Consider the following 20,246-nt stretch of genomic DNA (forward strand, 5'->3'; position numbering starts at 1 on the left):
CACTCGGGATTCGACCCGCCAGCCAAACTGCCGACCATCTGATCGACAAGCTCAGTGTCCTAACCCACTGAGCCACCGCGTCCCTTACATAAAATAAGCAGTGTTAATTATTACTAGTATTATTTCTCATGATATTAGCATTACTTTATCAATATAAAAATACCACTTACCACTTAAATTGCTTCAAAAATATGTTCAAATTAAGACTCTTTTTGGAATCTAGAAATGTAATCTGTTTTGGAAAATTGAAACATTTTTGGTCAGTTTTATAAATTCATTACAAAGTATAAATTAAAACCACTTGTCAGATATTTTAGCCTTATTTTTATAGAAATTTGTAAAATAAGAAGACTTAGGGCACTGTAAATGGACTTTGCCAAATCTATAGAATGCTATCAGTTGGCAAGTGTGAATAATGCCAATGTTTTCATTCTTTTATTGTGAAATTAGTTTAGCATTAAGATTAAAGGTCACTGGAGTTGGGTAGCCAATAAATTTAAATATGTAAATAATAATAACAACTTGATAGGTGGATAAAAATGCAAAATCCAGTCTAAACATCTGGCTGACTGTGTGATGTACCATAATACTAATTTTCTGAACTTCAGAGAATCATAGGGGTGGAAGGGACTATGGAGATCTTCTAGTTCAACTCCCTGCCTAAGGCAGGAGTCCTTATACCATCCTGGACAAATGGTTGTCTAATCTTTTCTTGAAAACATCTGGCACTCACAACTACAGGACGTAAGCTGTTCCACTGATTAATCATTCTCATTGCCATGAAAGTCCTCCTTATTTCCAGGTTGAATCTCCGTGGATGAGCTTGCACTGATTGTTCTTGTCCTGCACTCAGGTGCTATGGAAAATAAATCAATACCCTGTTCCCTGTGACAGTCCTTCAAATATTGGAAGACTGCTATCATGTCTCTCCTATGCCTTCTCTTCATTAGGCTAAACCTAGTTCCCATAGCTGTTGATCATATGACTTAGCCTCCAGACCCCTTATAATCTTTGTTGCTCTTCTTTGCACTCTCTCTAAAGATTCAGCACCATTTCTGAATTGTGGTGAAACAAAAACAATGTTCCCAGTGTGACCTCATTAGTGCAGTGTAGAGTAGTACTATCACTTCCCATGATCTTGATGCTATCTTACTGTTGATGCAGCCTAGAACTTTTTTGGAGCTGCAGCACGCTGCCGATTCATACATAAGGGGTGATCCAGCAGCACACCTATCCCTCTCATAGTTACTAATGTTGAACCAGGTACCTCCTATTCTATACCTATGCATTTGGTTTTTCCTGTCTAAATAGGACCTTACTTTTCTCACCACTGAACTGCATATTGTTGGATAGGACCCAATGTCCAAGTCTGTCAAGATCATTCTGAATCTTGAATCTTTCTTCCAAAGTGTTGGGAATTCCCCCAGCTTGGTGTTGTCTGCAAATTTGATGAGTTCCCCTTCTATCCCCTCATCTAGATCATTTATGAAGATATTGAAGACCCCTGGTCCAAGAAAGAACTTTGAGATATCCCACTGAGTGCTTCCCTCATTTAGATGTAGCTCCATATAGGACTACATGCTGAGTGCAGTTGGTCAGTCAACTGCGAATCCATTTGTTGGTGGTACTGTCTATTCCACGTTGTTCTATCTTACCAAGAAGTAGGTTATGGTCCAAGTATACCATATCCAAAGCATTCCCCTGATCCATTAATTTAGTCATTTTATCAAAGAAGGCAATAAGGTTTGTTTGGCATGATCTGTTTTTTTTTTTTTACAAACTCATGCTGCCTTCCAGTAATTGCCTTATTTATTTTTAGATGCTCAATCATCTGCTGCTTGATTATTTTTTCCAGGATTTTCCAGGTATTGATAGCAAATTGACTGGCCTGTAGTTTCGTGTAGTTTTCTTTTTACCCTTTTTGAAGATTGGAACCACATAAAAAAAATTTAGTCTTTTGGCAGCGCTGAAAATTTTCATTCAATGGTTCTGAAATCACATCTGCCAGCTACTTTAGTACCTTGAGATACAAACCATTTGGTCCTGCAGATTTGAACTCATCCAAAGCAGATAGGAGTTCTCTTATCAATTCCTTGCCTATTTTCACCCACATTCCTGTTTTGTCTCCCACAGTGCTGCTTTTGATAGGTTGGGCTATTTTTTTCCGTTTTGTGTAAAGAAGGAATTAAGCAGTACTGCTTTTTCCCTGCTGCCCATTACCTCCACTCTGAATTCTGTTAAGAACTCTGTTTTTAGAATATTAGTAATGGATTATACGCATTTGCCCTAAATAATGAACTAATTAAAATTGCTGTATTGGGAATGATGGCCACATCATTTTACAGGCTTGCATGGAAGCGTAAAAAGTGTACACAGTATAAGCTTTAATTAAGAGTAGTGACCTGTTTTCCCAAACTTACATAACAGCTGAAGCATTCCTGGCAAATCATTTTTAAAGCATCCCTAAAACTAACATGAAAAAACGTATTTCTTCTAACCTCAAAAACTTTCTTGCTTAGTTGGGTAACAGGATGCTGTTCTGCAGCAAGCTAAACACCTGATATATAGGAACTCTTGGATAGTTCAAACAAACATCCAAATGACTAGAGTTAGTTCAAGCAGATTATCAGTATACCTCTTTTGGTTCTGTCTTCATTGGTGCAACTTCCTTTGATTTGGGCTTGTTTTGTGGAAAGCAAAACAACTGTTCTATTCTAGAGTAATCTGGCTCAATAGATTCTTCACTCGTTCTTGTTACTGATGCCCACATGGAGTGACTCTCTGAAAGACACAAGGCAGGATGGTGGGTTACATCTCATAGCTTCACAGTTCATATCTATGACAAATAAATTGTCTTCAGTTTCTGAACGAATGGCAGGATATACATTTGCAGGTAGTCCTTGACTTATGATCATAATTGAGCCCAAAATTTTTGTTGCTAAGCAAGGCAGTTGATAAGTGAATTTTGCCCCATTTTACCACCTTTCTTGCCACAGTTGTTAAGTGAATCACTGTAGTTGTTAAGTTAGTAACACGGTTATTAAGGGAATCTGGCTTCCCCATCGACTTTGCTTGCCAGAAGGTCACAAAAGGTGTTCACTTGACTCTAGGATGCTGCAACCATCAGAAATATGAGTCAGTTGCCAAGTGTCTGAATTTTTATCACGACCATGGGGATGCTGAAATGGGCATAAGTGTGAAAAATGGTCATGAATCACTTTTTTTAGTGCTGCTGTAACTTCAGTCACCAAACAAACTGTTGTAAGTCAAGGACTACCTGTGTACACACACACACACACACACACACACACACAGAAAGTGCATAGCAAAATATGTACAGAAACATATCCAATAATTAAAATTAATTATTTAGTTGACATAGACTTTTGATAGAAAAGTGGAAGAACCCTTGTAGTAACCTTACTCTTGACCTTTCCCCATCTGCTGCCTTCAACTCCAATATCCTTAGTTTGTAGGATGATTATTAGGGCTACAATAATAAAAATTCAGTGCAATGATTGTCTCCATGGTTTCTAACTGAGCCCTATGTCCATTTTTTCCCTAGTTTGGGAATGGCAGGAATTGAAAATGTAACTTCCCTGAATGTCTGAGCAACTCTGAAATTATGTGATTGGTGAGAAAGTCCATTCCTTGCTAACACACTCTGTACTCTTGATAATATACTGAATGATAATGCTTTTCCAAAAATGGAAAATTTCTTCCATGCTTTTTTACTTGCAGATGACATGTAAAGGGGGTAAATTTTAAAAATGGCAGTGCTTCAGCTTAAAGAGAACAATTCATCAAAAACTTATAAGTTTATATCATGGACTGTACCGATACATTTTCTTTCTTTAAAAAATAATGTTAAATATGTCAGTTACAATATACATTAAAATATTCAAATTCTGCTTTCATCTCATTCAAAAAAGTATGCATGAGAGGGTTTACATGAATGTAAAAGCTTAGCTTATATTATTGGTACTGCTAAGAAAAAGCCCCCTTTTCTGCTTCCATTACTTCAGTCGCAACACAGAGAACAGGATGGCCAAAGGGAATCCTAGAACAGGGACAGACTCAGCTGTGAAGGAAAAGAATCTACTGGAAAAAAACCTAAAGGTTTTCTTTAAAGCCTCACTGGAATGGTCTGACTTGAGGACTTCAGAAGTACTTACCTCTCACGACATTGGAGGGCAGCTTCTGCCAATTCAGCTTCTTCATCCTTAGTGTTGGCATCTTCATTCTTTTAGGGGGTGGTGCGGCATAGCTCAGGGTGTTGGCCCATGCAGGGACAATTACTTCTACGTTGCCTCCTAGAGGTGGAGGAGGTGGGATGCCTGGCAGTGGAGGAGGGGGTGGTAGCCCTTCCATCCCAGGCAGTGGGGGAGGAGGAGGTGGCATGCCTGGGAGTGGTGGGGGTGGAGGTGGCACTCCTGCAATACCAGGAAGAGGGGGAGGGGGAGGGATCCCTACCATGCCTGGCAGTGGAGGAGGGGGAGGGATCCCTACCACGCCTGGCAGTGGAGGAGGGGGAGGGATCCCTACCACGCCTGGCAGTGGAGGAGGGGGAGGGATCCCTACCATGCCTGGCAGTGGAGGAGGGGGAGCGATCCCTACCACACCTGGTAGTGGGGGAGGTGGTGGTGGCATGGCTGAGTTAAGGGGCAGGGAATGGGCCCCTGTCATACTGGGCAGTGGGGGAGGAGGAGGGATCCCTACCATATTGGGCAGCGGGGGAGGTGGTGGTGGCACAGCTGAATTTTGAGGTAGGGAATGGGTCCCTATCATAATGGGCAGAGGGGGAGGGGGAGGGATCCCTGTCATCCCAGGCAGAGGAGGAAAGGATGAGATTGTTGCTACATCATGCAATGTGGGAACTGATGGTGGCATATGTATCACAGGTTGAGGAGAAGGCTGTTGTGGCAACATGTTTGATGTTCCTGGGAGGGGAGGAGGAGCAGCAGCTGAAGATAGATTCCATTCTGGTGAAGCTGAGCTGGCTGAAAAGCAGGAGGATGCAACCTTAGAGACATCATGTGGCTCTATATTAACTGGAATATTGGAAAAGCAAGTTCTTGGAGGAGAGCTCTGGATGGTGTTTGGGCATTGTCCCAGATCTTCATTGGTCTGAGTGCTTTCGTTCACCTTGTTAGCTGCTTTTTGGGAACCTAAATCTCTTTTCTTGGGTTGCTTCTTGACAGACAACAATCTCTCCATGACTTCTTCCACACTATTATCTTCTACTGTAAAGATAGATAGATAGAGTAAAACAAACTGAAATCCTATTCTCTTTTCAAATAAATGTCACAATGAACATTTTTAAGATGGTATCTTTTGAAAATGAGCAATGTTTTCAAACAGATTCATACGGATGAAAATCAGGGGAAAAATGGTTTAAACCATAGAAATGAGCAATTCGTTTGGTTCAAGCTACATAGTGTGTAGACCCAGGGATCCCCAAGCCCTGGTCTGTGGACTGGCACTGGTTCACAGCATGCCAGCAACTGGTTCGCACAAACAAGCGAACCCCCATCCATGGGATGCAGGCAGCATGCAAAACCACGTCCCCTCCGATTCATGAAAAATCCTTTCTCCACTGAACCAGTCCCTGGTGCCCAAAAGGTTTGGGGCTGCTATGCTAGACATAAGGGTGTGTGTGTGTGTCTTATAGCCTTCCTTCCCAAACTTGGCAACTGTCGAGTCAAGTGGATCTACTTTAAGAGAGAATGTCAGTTGGAGAGCTATGCATAAAAAATAAATAAATCTGTACTGTCTCCACCATTTTCTTCAAATGCTCCTGCTTGAAGTGTATTGATGTCTGAACTTTTTATCTTCTGTTTGAAGTTCATATCCCTTTCTGCTATTTCTCTATTTCATACTAGAATGTAACATTGATTGGTAACCCTGTAACTATGCCTGCCATAACTGAAGACAAATGTATTACATATGTATTTCATATTATTATATTGTTTATTAAAAGTAAAATTGCTATATTTAAATTTAAATGTTTATTTTGATTTCTTGAAAAAGCTTTTTATTAGGAGAGTTGAGAGTAGGAAAAGCTTTCACAGACTTTTCCTTTACATTATTTGTAAAATACTGAAAGATGTAGTATTTTCTCTGTTGCTTGTGCTGATCTAACAGTTGGAAAGCTACTCTGTTCTTATTTTTGTATATTCTTATTTTTGTTTCTCATGCTCACTATGCAATTTTACAAGATCACCTAAGAAACTACTTAAGTGAATATATGTAAACATGTTCCTTGCTTGTGTTTTGCCATTTGGCCATATCAATGTAGAGACATTTACTGTTGTCTGAGGAGAGTCTTACATTAATGATTGAGTAGAGGGAAGGGTGATTTTGAGTCCATACAGGAATTTATGAACCAAAGAAACCATACACATGCTCTGAACCTTAAGAATCAAAACTTTACAGTGACAATTGAGATTAATAAATGAAATGGGTGCAACTGAGGTTCCCTCTGTATTCAAGCATTTATTGCAATGATTACGTAGTTGTATACTCTGGGTGCAGTAATAACCTGAAGGCATAAGAGATCTAAACTTCTGTCTTTTTTGGCAGCAAATTACCTTTTGCATAAGGATTATTGATAATGGGATCATACTATGAGTTGAAGAAAGCCTATTAACAAAGTCCTCATGCCTTTGATGAGTGCATTCTCCATGAACTAGAAATCTTTCAGACCTAACTAAAGCAAGGTCATTGTGGTAAGATCATCTTCTATAACAGGGGTATCAAACTGCTGGCCCACGGGCCAGATGTGTCATGCCAAAACCGTGCCCACCCCATTGCTGGCAATGTAAAAAAAGTCACGACACGTCATGACACGTCACGTGACGTTGCAAGTGTGACACCCCTTTTCTATAAGATAGCAACCAGAAGATATATCAGCCAAATCAGTGCACTACTACCTGTGAACACAATTGTGACCTGACCTGGAAATATCTTAAGCTGCAAACCTAATCCACTTCCTAAAACAGCTGATGGAACTTCTATCTTGCATGGACTGAACTTCAATTTATTGGCTCATACGTAATCCAGCATTGTTTCCAGTGATAACTCCCTTTGTTCTGGATAAAGAATTCTCTGGCAGCAGACTTCCTTTAGAAGGAAACAGGAAATTGGATGGAAAATGTTTACTTATATTCTTTCTGAGCAACACAATCTCTCATCCACAATTTTCTACTGCCACCTGTCCTGGAGTGCCAAAGTACTTTTTCCTTTATTCTGTTGATCTAGGAAGATGATGTAAATGGGGCAGAAGTCTGTTATAAATCTGGTGGGTCACAATTCCAGAGCCAGATTTCTTAAACTAAACATGAAGCTTGTATTTTGGCTTGTTTTGTTTTTTGGGAACATATACTGCATCACAGTGCCTTAAAACTTACTGTCATTAGCAAGCATGATGGCTCTGCTTACTAAAATTTCTAAGGATTCCCAGAGCAATAGGCTGGAGCGATGAGAAGGTTCGAGATGCAAGAGGCTCTGGAGAATGGACAGCAATTGAATGGAGACTGGGGAGCTGCTCACCTAAAACAGAAAGTGAAACTTTGAACTATTATCTCTGTATATATTACAATACTGATGCCACTGTAGTGATGCTACTCTAGTATTACAATCTGTGCTACCAAAAATCCAGAGCCATAAGATGAATCTTTATTGAAATTAGATTTAATGGTTGTTACAACAGCAAACAGATACTATTCTATATATAATTATCTAATGCTATATAACCATATCTATATAGATATAGATAAATATATAGGTAATACCTGTATATGTATATCAGTGTTATGTCCCTTTCTTTTTCTATTATTTTTAAAAAATAATGCAATAGCTAATCAAGTTTCCCATTTGTGGAAAGAATCTCAAGATGTAAATTCAATGGGTATGTATGCAAATGCAGTGCATATCCTTGTACTAGAACAGATAGCAATTACAAATAATATATAAAACTCACACGGGGGGAAAATGGCACTTTCCTTCTACAAACTAGTGAAATGATGCTCTGCAACTGTGAAAATGTTATCCTTCATATTTAAGCAGCAGGTTTACCCAGAAAATTCAATGGATTATATTAAAGCAAGGCCAATTTTAATAGACTTGCCCCAGATTTTAGGTGATTATTTCTTGAAAGAAAAACTCCAAAGCTGGGTGACAAAGGGGTAGGATGAGAGCTGTTTAAAAAAGTCAGGATGACTCTAGGATCATTCCCTTTCATCCTGAGCTCAAGACACTCTCCATCATAATAATTGGCCCTGAAACATTTAGTCAATTTCTGAAGAAGATTTGGAACTGGATGTCCCCAGAGTGAGTATAAGAAGCCAATTGTACACTGTGCCTTTAACTGCTTATTAAAGTTTTATTCTCTTAACTTTTGATATATAATAGTTATATAGTTTTAAATCAGTATTTAGGAATGCTGAATTCCATAGGATGATGAAGAGAAACAGAAACAAAGAGGAATTATATGTTGCATTAAAAAGAAAATATTACTTTGTTGAACAGAGATGAGAAAACATCTTGATGATTGTTCATATCAATGCCATCACATATTCTCAGTAACTCTTCATCATCTTCAGTCTTAGCCTCCTCAAATGTCTCACACTGGATAAGCAGGTCCTCATCTTCTATGTCTCTATATAAAGCCCACAACAATAAATATTAGCAATTCATTAATCAAGATAACTTTTTAAATTTTAAAATAAGAACAGTCAATAATTCTGTAGTAGATGCGAATATCCCATCTCTGTATCTAATTGATAAAAACTCTTAAGTTGATGAAATTTCAAGCTAAAGAAATGTGGGAATAAAAATTTACCCTAAAACCAAACTTATACACAAGAAAGAAAGAATGATAGTTTGCTTGTTATCATAATGACAAGATTATTTATTTATTTATTTATTTATTTATTTATTTATTTATTTATTTATTTATTTATTTATTTACTTACTTACTTGCTTACTTACATACTATATTTCTGAACTGTCCTTCTCCCTCAAAGAAGAACTTTTTAAGTGTAACACACAATTTTACAAGTAACAGACACAGACACACCAACCAGATGTGACAACCATCACACTGTAATCTAGATCAGCTAGCCTAGGTCGTCTTAGCTTCAGTGGGAATAGAGATAACCCCTGCAAAATAGTTTCAAGTAGTTTCTGGGGAGATTGGTAAGACATGTCAAATTTTAAGCAAGATGAATGCTTAGTTTTACAGATCTCAAGTTGATAGAAAATAATTTTCAAAAGTATATCTAGATTTTTTTATTTAATGAAGGATAAAGAAAGATGATAGTGAAGATAAAGAAAACAAAACTCAATCGGATGGATAGAAATCTTGCTGAACTAAAACAGACAATCAATGAAATCTTGCTATTTTAAAGGAAATACTATTGTGGTCAACTGTATTTCAGTTCATATCTGTTTCCTTCTACACTCTGCAGGAAGGAACTAGACATTAGAGATACAACAGTAGACTCAAAGAATTATAAAGGAAATGCCTCTCCCTTAATCATGCGCTGTATTACAGTACAAAATTGTGAAACAATTATCATATTTCAAATATAATATAGTTACATATTCAAAAACATAATAAATCACTCACCGCAGTTTGCTTAAAATATCCAACAACTGAAGACCTGGAAATAGAGAAGAGGAAAAAAAACCCTCCATCAATATATGGTCTAATAAAAACAATCTACTTTAGCATCCATAACACTAACGAATATGCCACACAGAAAATGGCTAAATGAGTACCAGTTTAGGTAGGGAGATCTTTTTGTGAAACAGATGTAAATTAAAAATTGCTAAATGATACACAAAATGGAATTGCTAATTAAAAAGATTAAATATAGTTTAGCAAGAAGGAAACCAACTTTTTTGTTTTGTTTTCTTCAGTTTAGATAAATTCAGAGTAGGTAAGTCTTTCAGGTCATAATGCTTAGATGGTTCCACAAGAGCAGGGGTTCCAACCAGAAATGCTCGCACCCTCTGTGGGCGCAAGATGATATTCCAGGGGGTGTGAAAACTTGGTTTTTCAAAATTATGGTGTATATGCATAATTTGTTGCCATTATTTTGAACTTTTGTAAGGGATGCGAGAATATATCAGAAGTGTTCTAGGGGTGCGGGGTATAGAAGAGGTTGGGAGCTGCTGCACTAGAGCCTTGCTGATAGGCCAGGGAATCTTCTGACAAAAGGTAATTTCATATGGAACATCTGGACTGAAAACATTCTTACCAATGAACTCATTCCGGAGCTGCATCCTCCCTCTCAGTTCCTCTGTTCCCAATATAACCGCATTGATGGCACTCAAGAGCGTTATCATGTAGGGCACATTGTCTGTGACTGAGAGCTCATTCATAATGATGCTGAACCGGTACTGTTGGTTTTTCACAGTCTGTGGCAAAGGAGGCAAATCAAAGATGTGCTGGACTGAATATTTCAAATCCAAGTTTGTTCAGCCTACTATTTTCACCTCAGTTTAGCAATGATCTTTAGAGTTTTAAGTAGAAAATTCAGAAATCTAGTTATGCCAGAAATCCAGCTTGCAAAGTTTCACAAGTTGAACTATGCTCATTCTCTGAAATAAATTCCTCAATTCATGAGAAATGGCAAGATGAAAAAAAAATGCTTCCATCACAACACTTTTATTTGTCTTAAGTATAATTAACTTCCCCTGTTTCAGATGTGAGGAACCTGAAGTTCTTTAGATGTGGCTCAACTTTAATTCCCTACATTCACCAGAGATCACATAGGCTGGATGGCTGAGAGTTGTAGTTAAGCAATATTAAGGAACCATAGCTTCTCTATCTCTGTGGTGACAATGATTTTAGTTATGAGAAAGAGGGCCATTGAAATGGACTGGCATTTAATAATAGATTAAAAACAGAAGACTTTTTTGACCCAATTCATTACCCACCAATGGAATTCCTTACTATATAATGTATTAATAGGAGTCATTGATATAGTCAATAGAGGCAACAGAAAGGACAGACATGGGAAAATGTAGTTGAATTCTTTACCAGAGAGTAAGAGTTTGTGTGTATGTCTGTTCTAAAAATGAGGTCAGCAATCTTTTTGAACCACTCGGCATATTTAGCATTTTAAGGAATCTCCCTCCCATCTCATTGTGTGTGTGTTTTTTTAAGGTAGATGGGTACAAAACTCTAGTATGTATATAGGCACAATTTTTCTTTTCTAAGAATGTCTATGAGGTCCAGAGGAAGTTTGCTGTCATTTTAGGGGCAGACTTGAATGAAGTTGGAGAGTGACATTTTGCTTTGTGGCTTGTCAATTTTTACTTAATTTTAATTTTAATAATCTCAAAGGAAATAAAAAGTGTGCAGCTAATCTGAAGCATGCCAAGGAAGATTCGTATTGTCTTAAATACCAGATTACCTAATCCTGCTCTGCAGGTTCAGAAGAGACTTAATGACTTCACCCCGTTTGTGACTTTCTGAATGAGGACCAATGAGATGGACTGATGGGTTTGATTCTGAAGAGCTGTACTGATTGATGCAATTATGGTATTCATTATATATCTGATTTTCTACTTGCCTTGTAATGATCTAGAGCATCCAAAGCCAGTGCATGTCCATCAAGTGAATAAATGCAGAGAGCAGCCAGGAGTTCAAACACTTGCTTTTTGACCATGATATTTGAAGTATCCAGTGCTTACAAAGACAAAAAAAGGACAATTATATATTAGAGTTATACTGTGCATTTTATAGATGATGTAGTTTGGAAATGATTTTTTCTATTCAATTCTAAATTCAGGGGACCCAATCTAGATTGAGACTGTAATATGGGAATGAAAGGGGTCTTAATTTTTTGTCCCCTGTCCCAACACAAATGCAATTCATTCCATTTGGCATCCTTCCCCCTAGATAGGATTGCAGCTCTCCAGTTTACAAGCTAATTCAATACCCTATATATACTATACCAAAATCCTGTACTCCAATTTACTACATATCTTTTCTTCTTCTTCCTCAGCTATGTAAGATAATGTACAAGCCATTTTTTGTGAGACATCTCTTTATATTCAACCCTTTGTAGTGTACCTAACAATCGAGTTCTACTGATTTGAAGAAGGCCAGGCCAGGGGCCATAATTTCTTTTTATGAGTTATTTCCTGCTTTTCTGAAATAGGTACTCATGTTATTTTCCCTTGGCGTGTAATTGAAGAGTGGAAGGAGAGAAAGGCTGCAGAACACTGGAGAGATGATTGCACAATAGAAGACAGGACAGGACATTCTTATTCACCCTTCAGCCATTTCATACTTAAAGCCTTTCCCCACTGCTGAGTAGAAGAGCTATTATCCATCAATTCTTGAGTCAGCAGAAAACTACACTGTCATGACATTTCCTGTCCCGCTTCCACTTCTACTGCCTCTATTTCAAGTCACAGCACTCATGATGATTTCCCTGCAAGGGATGACAAAGCCTACAGCTTTTTCAATGTCAACGTCTGTGCTTCCTATGGATTCCTGAACAGCTCTAAAATCCTGTAATAATGATCCCCAACCATGAAATCATAAAAATTCAAATAACAAATAATCCGGAGGGAGGGAGGGAGGGAGGGAGGGAGGGAGAGAGAGAGAGAGAGAGAGAGAGAGAGAGAGAGAGAGAGAGAGAGAGAGAGAGAGAATGTGTCCTCACCTTGAGAGAGTTTCCTGATATAACCTTCATTGCTCACGATATATTCAATGCCCTTCTGAGAGTTCATTACTGCCCGCACACAGTTGATGCATGTCAGCTGCAGGAGGGCATCTGAGATCCTAGAAACTCCTCTCCCTGACAGTCTGTCCAGGGCTTCTAACAGAAGATCCAGTCCACAGAGTTCCAAAAACTGGACCATCCAACCATCATCACTACTTTCCAGCCGTTTCTTGAGCCCCGAGTAATTCACCACTGAAGGGATCTGCAAGAGACGAATACAGAGCTCTGGCTCCGCGTTTTCCAGATTGGCTTCTGTTTGATCCGAATCCTGGGAACCCAGCCTTTCTTTCAAGACACTCCATTTCTTGTGTGCATTTTCTTTCTTGCTAGACATTTTGGCAGGTTGCTCCTAAAATAGCAAGAGGAAAAACAGACATCAAAATTCCATTAATGTTGTTATGTTTGTCTGTAAATGACTTCCCCACAAATTACTGTCCAAATCACCAGACAGATAAAGGTTTTACTGCCTTACCGGGAAGCTTCAATCTTCCAGAGGGATAATTAAGCATATGTCTGCTCAGATCTTTTCTCCTCTATTCCACAAATTGTTCTATCAACTCAGGATCGTAAGAACATAAGCAATCCCCTGATGCACCAGATCTTTGATCTACGTAGTCCAACAGTATCTTCTCATAATGGCCAACAAACTGCACAAGGAAACTCACTAATGTCTCAGGGGATAGCCTTTAGAGACTGTCACACTGCCATCAATCCTATGACTTCCATGAATTCGTCTAATCCTTTTTTGAAGCTAGCAAGCAGTAGCTAGCATCACATCTCATAGTAATATGTTCTCAACTTTAGTAAGATGTTGTATTAAATTTTTTTTGGCCTCTACTGATTCTTCCAGGATTCAATCAAACCACATCCTTTTTTTTCTACAACTGGCCCCTTTATCTCCAGCCTCATCCTCATGAAAAACCCATTTGTGCATTCTGAAGCCTCATTAGATATTTGTCAACCATTCTCAAATTTTACTAATGAATGGACTGTAATAAGTATACCCTAAATTTCTCAACTGGCAACTGCTTGTTTCTTTAGCTCATGAATATCCAACTTTAAAGAGCCTTTACAATGAACTACTGAATGAGCAGGAATTAGCTTAATATACTATAATATACTAATATATACTTAATATACTAATATATATATATGTGACTCCCATGTCACACCTCTGCTCCGTGAGCTGCATTGGTTGCCAGTTGTCTTCCGGGTGAGATTCAAGGTACTAGTAATGGTGTTTAAAGCCCTACATGGCAGGGGTCCAGAGTACCTTAGGGAACACCTGCTGCCGGCATCAACTTCCCTCCGCCCTGTGCGTGCCCACAGAGAGGGCCTCCTCAGGGTGCCACCAGTCAGAGAATGTAGATTGGTGGCCCCCAGGGGGAGATCTTTCTCTGTGGGCGCCCCGGAACTATGGAACCAGTTACCAGTTGAGCTCCGGACGGCGCCCGATCTTCGCGCCTTTCGCCGCAACCTAAAAACATACTTGTTCGAACAAGCCGGCCTGGCCTGAGGGGGGATTGGTGGGGTTTTTACTGTCATTTTATTGGGGTTTTTATTATGTATTAACTGTTTTTTAATGGGCATGTATTTAATTACTTTTTAACTTTTGTAATTCTGTGTTTTATTCTTGCCCTGTACACCGCCCTGAGTCCTTCGGGAGAAGGGCGGTATAGAAATATTAATAAATTAAATTAAAAAATTAAATTAAAAGAGACTTAAAGTCTCTTCCAACCCTTACATTATATGATGCTGTGATTCTGTGATGCTGTAGAGGTAGGATGATGCTTTGGTTAAAGCCTAGGGCAAATTCTCTTAAAATGGATAGATGAAGACTTTCTTGGATCAAGGTTACCTCCTGAAAACTACATAGTTTATATTTCCTATAATTCTTTTGGCAATAATAGATGAGTAGCTTGCCACTCTCTTTTTCCGAGAATCTTCTTTAGTTCTTTTCAGTCAAGTCTCATCCCTGGGATTTCTTGGTGGTCAATCATCATAACACTAATCATTTCATCAATTAACTGGGTAAGCATATCTAGCCTGAGAAAACTCAAGAAATTAAAAGCCTGCACATGTGCATCCGACCCCCACATAGAACAATTGCTATCCTTTGCTACCTATCTAGATATCATCTCATCCGTTTTAAACAGTAAATATTTACAATTCTGTATGTATATATTGAAATGCATATCAGTCTCCCTTTAATTCTTTGTTAGCAATTCAAAAAGTTTACACAAATATGAGCTGTCACTATTGTGACCACTGCCTGTGGATGGCCCTGGGTTGGGCTGAAACAGGAAATAAGATTTGTCCCATGTTTGGGGCCTAGCAAGGTAATCTGAATACTTAGCAGACATTTAACACATATATATATATATATCTCACAGCAACACATGAAACAAACTGTGCACAACATCTCAGATAGGATTCTCACCAAAGCCAAAAACAACGTCCTGTCTAAAGGATTTAATTTTACAGTTGCTCCCAAACACATTCCCACGGAAACCATTATATGCGGAGTCGAATCCAGCCTGACCAAAATTAACCCTGACGACGCCAACAAAATCAGACTTGAAGTTACCAACATCCTCTGCACCAGCAAACCACCCAAAAGCAACTTACCCAAAGAGGAACAGACAGCACTACTTAACCTAAAAAAAGACACCAGCATAATCATTCTGCCAGCAGACAAAGGCAACGCCACGGTGGTAATGAACTCATCTGACTACCATACCAAATTATCCAACCTACTCCAAGACTCCACATACAAACTCCTCAAGACAGTTCCCACCACCTACCTGGAAAAAATCACAAAATCCAAAATAAAAGCCACCCCCATCAGTGAAGAGATCCAGCAAACAATCATTCCCAGAGAAAAATCATCCAGATGTCCTAAGCTCTATGGTCTTCCCAAGATACACAAAGAAGGAACCCCACTCAGACCTATAGTCAGCTCCATAGGCTCACCTCTACAAAATCTAGCCAAATTTCTTGCCAAACAACTACAGCCTTATGCAAATTCCATCACCTCAGATGTACAAAACTCATTCCAATTCATAGAGATCAAAAGTAAAATAAACTTACAGCCCTGTGACCTACTTGTGAGCTTCGATGTCATATCCCTCTTCACCCAAGTGCCAATTAAAGAAGCCTTGACAGCTAAATACAACCCCCCCAAACACATCCTAGATCTGAGCAACCACTGCCTATCAAACACATACTTCATCTACAATGGACAAAGATACAAACAAATGGAAGTAGCACCCATAGGATCACCCCTTTCACCTGTCATCGCAAACCTCTACATGGAACACTTTGAAACCCTCGCTCTAGAAAAATCCAACCACAAACCCAAACTCTGGCTCAGATACGTAGATGACACCTTCGTAATCTGGCCACACAGCAAAGAAAAACTGGATGACTTCCTCACACACCTCAATAGCCTACACCGCAAAATACAATTCACAGCTTCTGGAAACAGAAGCTAACAATCAACTTCCCTTCCTTGACATCTTAGTCTACAAGAAATTCAACGGCTCCCTAGGACACACTATCTACCATTAAAAAACACACACAAACCGCTATCTGAACGCACTCTCACACCACCACCCAGCACAGATCAACTCCGTAGCCAAGACACTCATCTCCAGAACAAAACACCTAGTTGACAAACAACACCTAAAAACCGAACTACACACTCTCACTAATGTACTAACAGCCAACGGATTCCAAAGAAACATGATTACCAACTTAATCCGAAGAGAGACACCCACAAAAACCCAAGACAGAGAACAAGAAAAAGGCAAAGCCCTCCTCCCATACTTAAAAGGGACCACAGACAGAATCAGCAAGATCCTCCAAAAACACAACATCAAAACAGCATTCTACACAGACAGAAAAATATCCACCATCCTAAGAAACCCCAAAGACATAATTGGGTTAGAAAACCAAGGAGTATACGAAATCCCATGCACCACCTGCCCCACCACATACATCGGACAGACCAACAGAAGAATAAGTGCATGCATTGAAGAGCACAGGAACTCACTCAGAAAGGGAGAACAAACGTCATCCCTGTTCCAACACTTTAAAGCCACGGGACATGAAATTGATTTTAAAAAAACCAGAACTATCGCCAAAATTGAACATTTTAACAACAGAATAATCAGAGAAGCCATCAAGATAGAAAAATGCCCTCACAGCATGAACAAACAAGATGATACCTCTCGCCTACCAGCCATTTGGAAACCCGCCTTGATTGACAGACGAGTCCCAACCACCAAGAATGATACCAGACCCAAACTCATGATAACATCACATGACATCACCACCACACAACCATTCAAAAAGCAAATCTGAACCCACAACGATAACGACACACAACCACAAAACAGAAACCTAACTACAGCTGCAACATTAGCCACTTTAAACCCCTCCAAACCACACAATAAGCAAACTGACACCCACTATAAAAACATGGCACCACCACAAACACGGAGCCGAACAAAAGCAGCACAACTCACCAGTTCAGGTCTAAAGCTGGCAGCTGAGACCAGCCCATCCACTCAAAACACATCCCCACACAATCAGAACACAGCCCCCATTCAAAACACACTCCCACCCAATCAGAACACAGCTAACCCCTCACCCAATCAGAGCACACCTCCACCCACAGAACCCCCCCCCTGGCAGTTTAAAAAAGAAGAAAAAACAGCCACTACCACACACGTCTCCCAGAAGAACGAAGCTGAAGTCACCAGCCTGAGGATGACGGATGAGATTTCGTTGCCCTGATACCTCCAATTCTACGTGGGAAAAAACCCGAATGACCAAAGATCTATGTATATGTATATGTATATGTTAAATGTTTGTTAAGCATTCAGAATACACTTGCTTAGTCCCAGACACGGGACAAATCTTATTTCCTGTTTCGGCCTAGCCCAAGGCCATCTACAGGCAGTAGTCACAGCAGTGGCAGCTCACATTTGTGTAATTTTTTTTTTTGGCTTGCTGACAAAGAATAAAGGGAGACCGATATGATCATTTCAAACTTATTTGTTTTCATCAGTCAGCCATACCCTTCTGAGATTCAAAACTGGGCCGACTGCGTCTCAAGCAGTTGTTTTAACCCCTAGGCCACAGGCTCTCTCTCTCTCTCTCTGTTAGCTAAGAAGCAAGGAAGATATGTGTTAAATGTTTGTTAAGCATTCAGAATACACTTGCTTAGTCCCAGACACGGGACAAATCTTATTTCCTGTTTCAGCCTAGCCCAAGGCCACTGCTGTGGCTACTGCCTGTAGATGGCAGTGTATGAAAAATAAAGGTTCCCTAAACGTCTGCTGGCTATATCCATACATTTTCCTCTCTTGCCTTCTTTTTAGCATTTTTTTCAACTTCCCAGCTTAAAAAAGGCAAGGCATCCCGCACCAGGAGCTGAAAGTTTGTTTAAGCAGGTGCTAGGCAACCTGTTCACACTTGGCCCTTCTTACCCTCCCACTTTTGAATTAGCCCGTACAGAATGTGTTTCCTTCGATCTGAGCCATTTGAAGGCCCGTCACTGTGATGCATTCTGCTGCTCTGCAATCTGGCTGCCTCGTTGGTGTGCTGCTGAGGAGAATTTGGCTCTCCAGAACAGTTTCCTTCAGCTTTTGTGTGTGTGTGTGTGTGTGTGTGTGTGTGTGTGTGTGTGTGTGCAAAAAAGGTGTTGGAATGCCGTTCTGAGTGTTCTATGGGAAAAAAAGCCCTGTGTATATGTATATGTGTGTGTGTGTGTGTGTGTGTAACAAATATTATAAATATGTATTATAATACCCTTATATAATATCATATTTTAATCTACTGTATTTGTATAAATTAGTCCCATATTTCATTATACTTGTCTATACAAAGTCTACGTCTATAGGCAGTGCGCTCATAAGTGGCAAGTGCAATTATTTCCTCAATCCATTACATGAAAAGAGCCACCCATTTAGCTTTCCAATGCTGAACAATCAGCCTTCTGGCCATAATAAGAGCATGGAAAATTCTATTTGCCAAATTCCGTGTACATTTAAAAGAATATTTTTCTAGGGAAATTTTAGCTTTTGGCATGCAATCATATTTATATAAACCACTACTTTCTCCCAAAACATAGTTAAGTATAAGGGCATTGTAAAAGCATGTGTTTTAAAGAAGCATTATCCTTATTATACCTTCATGAATTGTTACTGCTTACTGTTAAAATGATTTATCATAGTGTTTCTTTCTCCTCGCTCTTTCTTTTAATTTGAAAGCAATGAAAATTAATTACAAAAGATATACTCTCATCCCTAATTTATATTTTTGTTCTAGTAATAAGCCACAAAGATTTTCATAACAAAATTAACATTTACATTTTCTTAAATTTGTTTGCTGCCCATCTCGCTGCGAGGTGACAATAAAACTAGAACACTTCTCTTCCTTCAAAGTTATATCAAGGTATGTTGTGTAAAATACTAAGAAGATGTATAGGAAGTCCTTGACTTATGACAGGTCACTTTAGTAAACATTAGAATGGATCTCCCCAGAACCACTTATGACCCAGTTTTGAAATTCTAACACTGCCCCCCCCCGCAGCCACATGATCACATTTTGGACTTCACAATTGGCTGTTTGCATGTCCCACAGTCACATAACCATGATTTATGAGGGGGTTTTTTGCCAGAAAGGTTTGGTAAATTTCTGATTTCTGGCAAAAAAATGCTCATTGGGTACAATTAATTTGCTTAATGATCACCATATTCATTTAATAACCATTGTAAAAAAGCTAGTGCCATCAGGCACAGTCACATGGTGACCCACTAAACAACTGCCAGGTTCAATCATAGTCCTAAGTCATGGACTAACTGTAATGTAATTCTGAAGCATCCATGGGGCAATCATGTAAACCAGGGGTGTCAAATTGCCGGTCCGCGGGCTGTGCCCACCCCAGCTCCGACAATGCAAAAAAAGTCATGATATGTTGGGACATGTCACGTGACGTGACAAGTTTGACACCCGTGATATAAACACTTTACTCTCAGATGTGATAGGAGAAAACTGCCTGTTATCTTGAAACAGAAATTTACTTTTAACTTTAGAGAACCCTTGTTAGCTTTTTCTCCAGCCCTTCCTACTGCCTTTCAGCTGAGTTTGATTTATTCCCTGCCAGGGGGATAATTCACCTTTCCTTTAAAATTTCTCAAAAAAACCCAACCACCTGAGTTTTCCATCCTACAGATACTTTGTACAACCATAACTTTTGCTCGTGCTTTCCCAAAACAACATTTGCAGGATCTGACCTAATTTTTCAAAAGTAACATTTTAGCTGCCTTTCCTGAAACTCAGAACAAAGCTCTGTTTATGGCCTTTCCTACCAGAGAAATATATCAGCAGAAAGGAATGTATGGTAGGTTGCATGAACTGTAGCAAAATAACTCCTGACCTATGCTTTGCCAAAGAACTCAGACATCTTAAATTAAAAAGTATCTGTGGGTG

General features: G+C 39.2%; 1 protein-coding gene across 1 annotated transcript in view; it reads right to left on the reverse strand.

Moving 5' to 3' along the window:
- The window catches only part of INF2 (inverted formin 2), a 91,884-nt gene that overhangs the window by 26,312 nt on the left and 45,326 nt on the right, over nt 1-20,246 (reverse strand). The window contains exons 2-10 of the mRNA XM_083349242.1: nt 12,687-13,095; nt 11,586-11,701; nt 10,266-10,425; nt 9,632-9,665; nt 8,518-8,659; nt 7,410-7,551; nt 4,176-5,243; nt 2,636-2,781; nt 171-232 (exon numbers count right to left, since the gene is read on the reverse strand). Coding sequence (XP_083205368.1) covers nt 171-232; nt 2,636-2,781; nt 4,176-5,243; nt 7,410-7,551; nt 8,518-8,659; nt 9,632-9,665; nt 10,266-10,425; nt 11,586-11,701; nt 12,687-13,080 — 2,264 coding nt within the window. The 5' untranslated portion in view covers nt 13,081-13,095. The remainder of the gene's footprint in view (nt 1-170; nt 233-2,635; nt 2,782-4,175; nt 5,244-7,409; nt 7,552-8,517; nt 8,660-9,631; nt 9,666-10,265; nt 10,426-11,585; nt 11,702-12,686; nt 13,096-20,246) is intronic.

The sequence above is a fragment of the Vipera ursinii genome, assembly GCF_947247035.1.
Source record: "Vipera ursinii genome assembly, chromosome: 1".
Taxonomy (NCBI): Eukaryota; Metazoa; Chordata; class Lepidosauria; order Squamata; family Viperidae; genus Vipera; species Vipera ursinii.